The sequence below is a fragment of the Stegastes partitus genome, unplaced genomic scaffold (assembly GCF_000690725.1).
Source record: "Stegastes partitus isolate 25-593 unplaced genomic scaffold, Stegastes_partitus-1.0.2 Scaffold1208, whole genome shotgun sequence".
NCBI lineage: Eukaryota > Metazoa > Chordata > Actinopteri > Pomacentridae > Stegastes > Stegastes partitus.
The window spans coordinates 61,450-70,990 of record NW_007578939.1 but is presented as its reverse complement, the minus strand read 5'-3'; the positions used below and the strand labels follow the sequence as shown (position 1 = coordinate 70,990).

The following is a 9,541-nucleotide window of genomic DNA, read 5'->3' as shown; positions in this document are numbered from 1 at the left end:
TGTTTTATTTTATTTTTTAACATTTTTTTCTTAATTTTTATTACATTTTTTTGTAAGCAAAGGTCCATTTTATTGGGGTGGTGTGGGGGGCCTCCATGTACCGGTTTGCCTGGGATCCCTCAGAACCGGGTCGCCCTGTACAGAAGAGCTATTAAGTGTTCCTCTGGGATGAGACTGGACCTGTAAAGAAATAACGAGCTGAAAAGGACTAGAATGTATTTTGTAAAGTTTAGAAAATAATGTGAAGAACATTTCCGGTAAGCGGTCCATCGCCGGATATGACGTGTTATGTTTGCGCTCGGCGACGGTGGTCGACGGAGTGAAGCTAGCTTTAGCTTCTTAGCGATAGCCTCGTTTTTTACCCTCAGCAGGTGATTGCTCTGTATTTGCAGCTCCGCTACCATGCTGTGAGCGCTCCTCCACTACTCATCTATCCTAGAAGAACCAAACTGCGTCTTTAGATCGACCGAGCTGGCGGTCCGCTGTCCAGAAGTCATGTCCAGCCGTCTAGCCTTCCAGACCCAGCTGGCCTCCATCATGGAGGTTCTGGCTAACGCAGCGGTGGCGGAGATCTGCAAGCTGGTGGACGACGACTACGCGGTGGTGAGTCTGCAGATGTCTCAGTGCCAGAGAGAGAACAAAGCCCTGAAGAGGAAGCTGCATCTGCTGGAGCTGAAGATGGCTCGGGGGAATGCCGAGAGGAGGCTTCGGGAGAGCGCCATGAACAGCAGCAGACCCAAGGTGCAGATCAGCACCGGCGGTGGTCTCCAAGGATCCTCACCGTCCACCGGTAAGAGTCCTGGAGGAGGGATGCCTCTATTCCGAACCCATGTCGGTGTTAAAGTGTGAGCGTGAGGAGAAGCGGGACCGTCCAGCCCGGTATCAGCTGGCAGGAGTTAGACCTGGAGCTGCCCTGATCTCTGGCCTCCAGTCGCTCACCCAGAATGATTAATACTGACCCAAAAAAACCTGCTCCACATCAAGTCATTCACTCCTTAAACCGACTGGAGCTGCTGTGGAGGTGTTTCAGGTTGGGCCGGGTGGTGCTGAGCAGCAACAGGTCACAGAACTGGTACCATAGGAGCTCAGCTGACGGGTCAGAACAGCTAGAAATAAATAAAATAGAGCCACAAACTGCAGCAGGATGAATGCACACAGGCCAGGTAGGACAACAGGACTGTCCTCACTGCTTTGGCCCAGAGTCCCCCCAGACATCCAGAGTCCCCCCAGACATCCAGAGTCCCCCCAGACATCCAGAGTCCCCCCAGACATCCAGAGTCCCCCCAGACATCCAGCGCCTGTCACACAACCAATATATATATATACATGGTGGTTCTGGTTTGGTCCAGTCTGACTGCCTCCACATTCATCAGCTCCTCCATGGTTCAGCTCATCATGTGCAATAGTGTCATTTAAACTGTTTCCTAGTGTGTTATTTGGTTTATGTCTCTTTTCACAGCACTTTTTGTTTACGTAGTACTTTTATACTTTTACGTATTTTATTTAGAGTGTCTTATACTTCTATATTTATGTCTGTCCTGTTACTGTTGTGTACCATCTCATTCATCACGCCACAGTCCTTGTAAAGCTTCTGATTATTGTCGACAGCAATAGGCGACCCAGTAGAGGATAAAACGGTCGAGACATGCTGATGGATGATGTGTTGGAACACAATGCATCTAAATCTTTAAATCCAATCGTTAATTTACTCTTTCCATCACTGCACATGTTAAATGGGTGTGTTCAGTAAAGACACAACAGACTGTAAGAGGTTCTGGTACTAGCTTTAGCACAGTGACCGAGTGGACCCAGAGGTTAGCACGTTTTTTCATTGGTATGAGGTTTTTTTTTTTTTTTATCAGACGATGAGTATTTTTTAGATAGGAGCTGTTTTTTTGTAACCTTCATTAGGCTTTTAATTAACCTTTTAAAAGATCAATTAGGAGCCTGATGAAGATAAGAAAACTACTGCTTGTCTGATGAATAAAGAAACCTTCTACCTGTAATCAGAGCCGACAACATGAACCTGATCACTTTTTTTTCTCACCACTGAGAGACGGATGGAGACCATGTTTTCCACAAGGCAGGTAAACTACAGGACCTATAGAAATGACTGAGTGGTACGACCCAGTTCTGCTAGATCAGAGTGGTTCTGGTGGCCTGACAAAGACACTAAGGCCTCCTTTCACTGTGCTGTCCTATAATGATGACTACTCCTCAGCAACAACACGCTGTGGCTCATTGAAACTGTTCTGCTGTCGTGTAGATGGTGCGTTTGAGCGGCAGGTGGATGTGGCTCTGTGGTCTGGCAGAGCTGCTACCAGGGATGCAACCAGTGAGCTGATCCTCTCTGAGAGCATCCAGAGGAAGGTGAGCACACCACTAAGGAACCACTGCCTGTCTTTAAAGGCAGCAGTCTGGTGTTAGTGCGGGGCTGCTGCCGTGAGTGAGCACATGTACTGTACATCAATGTGACCCTGGTGTTTGCTGACAACCCTGGCTTGTTGTGTAGTCTCCAGGTGTGGAGTTGGTGGAGGCGGAGGCGTTAGTGGTGAAGGAGGAAAAGGTGGAGGCAAACATGTCACGAGTTGTAGGGACACAGGAGGATGTGCCGCTGATAGGAGATGATGGTGAGTACAGACAAAATAACACAAACCTTGTCCAGCACTAGTGTTCCCTACTGAACATTTAGGGAACACTTAAATCAACATACAGTGCATACGCTTCTATTGTCTTAGATTAGAAGGTCATAAGATGCATCCTTACACACAGTAATGTCACAGTTCAATTAACACTAGATATGACTTCAGTAGCTCCGTGTCTTTCCTGTTTGGTCCTGACTGATACTGGTTCCATCTCACAGATCGTTTCTCACTAATTAATGAAACTGCAGCTGTTGTGTGTAAATGGAGACGCTGATATTGATCCAACGCTGCAGGTCTTTAATAAACTCAGAGGAGAGACTGCTACAGGCAACTGGACACAAACGCAAATGTTCTGTCACAACCTGAATGTCTCATCAGTAGAACCTGTTCCAGGCTCTCTCCTCCACTGTAGTATATAAACTAGGTGGATCTGAAGGAGTCAGTGGTGTCTCTGACCAACTCCAGCTCATGCTCTTGTTGTGTATTGAGTGTTTGCAGGCGTGTCGGTAAACTAGGGCTGGTCCGAATAGCAATTTCTGATCTCCAGACATTCGGTCCCAATTACTGACGAATATCCCGAACGCACAGGCTGTACTTGGCTGCTGAGACCAGTTTCTGTGTTTGGGTTAGCGGTGACGGCTCCGTTTCCGTGGCAGCGCGGATATTCGGAGGTCAAGTCTGATATCTCGATTCCAGCACAGTGAACGAATAGTCGGCTATTTGGCTGTTTGGGTCCAGCCCTACAGTCAACGTGGTTTTCCCTGCACATGTTGGGCCGCACCAGGAGCACCACGTGATGCAACATACAGCATCTTTACCTCAGCTATGTAAGATGTGTAGCTGATTCTCTGCCTTGTTCAACTCCACATCACCTGATGAAACCACATCTGGTGTCATCAGTTTGTTCAGTTGTCATCAAAGGGTCGGCTGAAAGCGAGAAAGCTCGTGGACTGGACATCGGTAGTGGAGAATCGTCCACGTCCTGCTAGACGGTGCAGTTAGCGCATCAATGGCTCCTGTTCATGTGTTCCTAACAGGCAGTGTGTCCGCCCAGAGTTTAAACTGCTGAGTCAGTGGTTTTACGGATGCTGTACAGATGCCATCCGTCCAGTCTTCTTCCTGTGACAGTCATGCTTTGTGATAATGCACCGAGATACGTTTTCAGTCTTGTACATAGCCAATAAAAAAACTGGAGCAGGACTTTAGAGATGACGTATCGCAGATCAGATCCGATGTTTCCTGCTTCAGACCTGCATCCTGTATGACTGACCCTGACCCTGGTGTCAGCCGTCCATTCTGATCAGCTGTCGTCTCATTCAGACACACCGATTCTATCGTGAGGACTTGAAAACATAACTAGGCGCGTATGTGCAGGTCTCCCTGGTTCTCCTAGTGAATCAATGTATTTACATGTTTATAGCGCTGTCCCCAGAACCCGTCGACATGTGACCCAGTGGTTGCACCGTGGACCCTGATCTGCTCTGCCTCAGGATGGCTGATCAGGGACCAGCTGAGTGTCTGCAGCACAAAGCGATGACAGAACAGTGACAGGTCCCCGAGGTCGACCCGTGGTTAGCTTATGAGCTGGTACGGTTCTGCTGCTGTCTGGGCCTCAGTTTGGACACACATGCTCTTTTATTTCCCAAATTATTTTCACTCGTTTCTTTTGGCCGTTTCTTTGTGTTGTGGAAATCCTGGAAGAGGTTGATGTAGGATGAGGAGCCCGACACAGAGACACACCGCAGACTCGATGACTCGGGGTGAAATAAGGCTTACTGATGCATCAGGGGAAGTGACGCCAACAGCATCAGCTCTAAAGATCCCTCTCACACCTTCAGTCTTACGTCCTCCCTCAGTGGGAGCCACGTCCAGATTTATGGGAGAAAGGGAAGCAAAGATAAGTCGGTGCCTGGGTATCATCTGGCCTTGAGAGGTGCAGGCTGTCCTCCTACCACGACGTTTACGTGAGGTCAAGAATCTATAGAAGCTACAGCACATCTGCTCCAGCTGCGTTTACCTCAGGAGGTCCATCCTTCGCAGGAGGTCCATCCTTCACAGGAGGTCCATCCTTCACAATCCCTCCTTTTTGATGGAAGCCAACAGAAACACTAACTAAAGGGAAAATGACTAATTATCAATGAGTTTAGGTGAGAGATCCTTCTGATCCACCCTGTATCACTTAGTACAGAGTCACATTCTCCAATGAAATACAAAGAGTGATATATGACATGTAGGTCAGAATAAGAATAAAACATGAATGAAGCAACAGACCGTGAGCAGGTAGGAGTGAAAACCCAGTGTGTTAAAGATCTCTGACTCCGGTGGTCCTGCTGCTTGTACTGGTACTGCTCACCACTCCACGACTTCAATGGTCATCTTATTGGTCCCTTTTATTTTTTTTAAACAAAATGAATTAAGAGCAATTTTACCGTTGCTTTATTTCCTAATATGTAGATGTGTAACTGGAAGTTCTTGAGTAGTGCTCTGTTGTTTCTGTATAAAGCTGTTGTTTAGAACCACCGTTATACTATAACATGTATATAAAATAAACTATTTACAGCGAAAGAAGCGGCAGTCTTCTGACTAAATCCCATCATATACACTAATCTTGAGGTGATGGTGTTAGTTCTAATGATCACAGCGTGTCACAGGCGTTACAACCTTAAACATGATGCAAAGCGTTTCATCAGGATTGTTCAGCAGCAGAAGAACTGTAAGCACTTTGAACGATGTGAAGTGCATCGTGCTGTTGTGGCTCTCACTCGTATTGTTGAGTACAAAACTAAATGCAGAACTGTTTGTTTGTCTGTCATAGTTTTAGTTAAGAAAACAGTTGAAGTGCTTCTTTGATCGCTGTCACCACCAGCGTTCAGTTAGAGCAGCGATGCTAATAATGGAAAATGCTGCAGAGGTTTGACCGTCTCAGGAAGAAGGAACGACCGCGGCCACCGGTCAGCAGTCAGGTGGTTGCTTCACATCGTTCACCCATGCTGGTATATTTTAGCTATAGCCAGGCTATAAACCATGAATCATCCACCTGAATGTGAGCTATTCCCAGACCATGGTCACTAGGAGCAGGGTGTGCTGCTCTGTCCTTTACCCACAGCCTTGGATTTGGACAGTGAAAATGTATCGTAGAAAATTCTTATCGTATCTTGGTAAACGGTAAATGGTCTGCACTGATACAGCTTTTTTCAGCAATTATTCTTGTTTCTTTTATTCTTTTATCAGCAATTTCCCTGAAGTCTCCACCAAAGGGATCAATAAAGTTCTATTCTATTCTTTATCCAAAGCGCTTTACAGTGTTTCTCATTCACACACATTCACACACTAATGGTGACAGAGCTGCCATGCAAGCTGCTGCCTGCCATCAGGAGCAGCTTCAGGTTCAGTGTCTTGCCCAAGGACACTTGGACTGTGGAGGGGATCGAACCGCCAACCTTGCGATTGGAGGACAACCTGCTGTACCACCTGAGCCGCCCTGTCTTACAGGTGTGGGAGTGGGTTACTCACCAATCAAGCAAGGCTGGCAGTCTGATCACCAGACGGTGTCCTCAGGCACGACACCAAGTCACCGAGTAGACCTCACTGAGCCACCACCGTATCACCAACATAACACTTCTTCATTTCTAAAGTAGCAGAGCCGCGAACGGTGGAGCTCGTTGGTCCTCCAGTGTGGACCCAGGAGCTCTCCAGCAGCTCAGAGGACTTAGTCCTCACTTTCTGTGTCACTCATCAGTAACTCTTCTGTTTTTATTGATGGATTTATTCTCTGTTCTTCCCCCATACCCTCTCTCTGAAGGAGTGCTGGAGCATGTCCCACGTGGAGCAGTAGGTCGGAGGCCCAGACTCGAACAGCACAACAGCCAGTCCACGTCCAGCCAGTCCCAGGTCCAGAGCCAAAGCCACGTCCAGATCCAAAGCCAAAGCCAGAGCCAGAACAGCAGCAGCAGCAGAGGAGTGGAGGTCAGTGGCTCCTCTCCTCTCCTTAAGTGTGAACTCAGTGGCTCTGTTGAGGGCAGACACTCTATCCAGGAAGCAGTAAACCCTCCCCGCTATGTCGATGACGGCAGCAGTGTGTTGTGTGACAGTGATAAACATGGTAACTCGTTGGTTGAGGGCTTTTTTGACGAGCCGTCGGGTGGTGAAGGGGAGAAAGGGAGACCGTCTTGTTCGTACTCACTGGCAGCGGCTGATTTCCCGTCGACCTCCTCCACTATGAACGGCTGGACTCATTACAGAGCTGCCTTCGCCCTGCCCCAGCCCTTCAGTGACGGCAGCACAGCGCCCCCTCGAGTCAGCAAGGAGAGACTGTTTGTCTGCAGCTACTGCGGTAAAGCTTTTAACCGGCCCAAGAAGGTGGAGATCCACCAGCGGGTTCACACAGGCGAGAAGCCGTTCAGTTGCTCTACATGCGGGAAGATGTTCTCAGAAGCCGGAAACCTGAGGAAACACCAGAGAGTCCACACCGGGGAGAAACCGTACAGCTGTGGGATGTGTGGCAGGGGTTTCGCCTGGATAAGGAACCTGAAAACACACCAGCAAAAGAGCCACCCTGAAATCTACACTGAAGAGGAGAACCGAGGACATGAATGAATGGTCTTCCTCCCTGAAGTCGACTGTAGGGGGCAGTAGTCCAGCAGGAGAACAAGACTCTGCTCGACAGAGTGAAGGACCTTCTTGGAGTGTTTTACCTTCTGTAGAATCACATATTTCCACAAGGAGCAGAACATGCTCAGAGGGTTTGGTTGACAGAATCTTTTGGACATGATGGGCTCAGAAGTGTCTGTAGTTCAGTGAATACAGCTCTGCCAGAGCAGTGTGAGGAGCAGAAGGGGTAAAACATGCAGCATTGTTTTTTACAGAAAGTCCTACCGTGACAGCCCTCTGCTGACGAGCCGGTAGCCTGGGCTGGTCGCCCTACGTCACATTTCAGGAGGTAAACTGAGTGAGTCACATGACAAACACTGTTACGAGGAAGGAGAGAGACACAATGTTCTAGACACTCAGAAACCATGTTTGGTACATAATCAGCCTGTAAAGGAGACAGTGAATGGGTCAGTTGGACCGGTGCCCCGTGCCGGACCATGAATACTGACTGAATTCATACGTAACATCAGTTTTTGAGTAAAGCACTCTTAGAGGGGTGGGGTTATGTGGATTTTGCATCGTTTCCTTCCTGCATACATGCAGAGCAACGTGAGAAATAATGCCACTAGGATCCTGAAACAGCACTGATGTGTACACCTGGTCTTCACCGGTGAGACCCTGCTCTGACGGAGTGATACAGACCGCCTGTATGATGGTGTTTCTGTCCGATATTTCAGCCATAAAACCTTTAAAAATGTCGGTATAGGGCCAGTCAGAGGCATAGACTGTATAACAGATGGACGTAGCTACATGACGTCACCCGTTGGTTTCTGCTCTGAGAACATGAAGCCAGGGTTTTGCTACTTCCTGGTTGACATCTTGGATTTTTGGAGCCAGTGACGCAAAAATCGTGGGAGGGGGGCGGAGCCATAGGAGCAGCGATTGGTCAGACGGATTGAGAGGCGGGCCCTCTCTGCCCGCCCACATTTACCGCCTTCTGCTCGCTTCGTCTGTATGGTCGCTGCCGACTGTCAATCAAGCCAGCCACGCCCCTTGGCCCACAACATGTTGATGATGTTTTAAAAATTCAGTATTGATTTATTTTCAGATTGGCCACCTGATCTCTGGATCTGACCATGAAAACTAATAAGAAAACAATCCTGAGCTGTAGGAATGCAGGATTTGGTGATCTGTGATCACATCTTTTCCAGTTCCAGTCTATGGGAGCCAGGGCTTTGTGGAGCCAGCAGCTAGTGGACGTAGTGATGCTGCAGGTTTCTGACACTTCAGGTTGGCTTCATGTTTCAGGGCCGGTTGCTACGTCCATCTTTTATACAGTCTATGGTCAGAGGCAGACTATGAGAGAAAGATTACGTTTTTTTTTTTTTTACATTTATGGCCGATATTAAAAGAGCCATTGAGCAGGTATGATAGGCTCCCAACTGGATAATAATTATACTGTTACACGGCTTTTCAACTCACAGTCCTCCGAACACGGTTATGAAAAGCGGTGCCATACGCAGTCACGTCCATGTTCAAACAGATTTGTTTAATGCTTGTAATGTCAAGTGAAGCATTCCTTGGATCACAGTGAACATCACGCTGTGCACATGCATCATAAACACTGTCTTCTATGTATACAGCTACTACTCACCGCACTAGGTGGTGTCATCCAGGTCATGGCAAGATTCACCGCAACTAAGTTTATCACAGACACAACAAACTTCTCTGCTGAAGCCGTTTTGCCTGATGATAGATGTTCAGACTGTAGGACATGTCCAGGAGCATCCATCTGTACGGTGGCCATCACTACTGCATACAGAGGCAGTGACATGGGAAACTCATTTTCCACCAATAACTGGATGGAAGTACTTCAGAGGAGGGAGCTAATGCTGACTGATTATCGCTGCCAGCTGTCCCACCACAGTGTTGCTCTGTGACCAACTCTCTGCTAACGAGCTTGTAGAGAATTAAAACCAATCTGGATCAATCAAGAACATACATGTCTGACATAAACCCATGATTGCTTATAGGCCCACTTCTCATGAAAATGTTGGAAGCACTACGAGTTGGAAAAACTCTTGGAAAACTTTTCCAGAAGGGAAACTATTGGAGTAGCTTCACCATCATACCTGCTCAGTTCAGATCAGATTTAGGCCATGAATGTAAAACACTAATAAGTCTTTCTCATGAAGTTCCTCGACATGTTTACGGCTCCTGTTGGTCAACAGGGAAAAAGGAGGAATTCTGCCTCTTTGGGTGAAAAATAAAGGTTTTATGGTGATGAAGTATCAGAATAGAAAAAA

The 9,541-nt window shown here is 47.6% G+C and overlaps 1 protein-coding gene across 1 annotated transcript in view; it reads left to right on the top strand.

Annotated features, from left to right (window-relative positions):
* The first annotated feature begins 324 nt into the window (after positions 1 to 324).
* The window catches only part of LOC103368813 (zinc finger protein 1), a 30,701-nt gene continuing 21,484 nt past the window's right edge, over positions 325 to 9,541 (top strand). The window contains exons 1-4 of the mRNA XM_008297303.1: positions 325 to 790; positions 2,267 to 2,370; positions 2,513 to 2,630; positions 6,448 to 6,611. Of these exons, the coding sequence (XP_008295525.1) occupies positions 496 to 790; positions 2,267 to 2,370; positions 2,513 to 2,630; positions 6,448 to 6,611 (681 nt within the window). The 5' untranslated portion in view covers positions 325 to 495. The remainder of the gene's footprint in view (positions 791 to 2,266; positions 2,371 to 2,512; positions 2,631 to 6,447; positions 6,612 to 9,541) is intronic.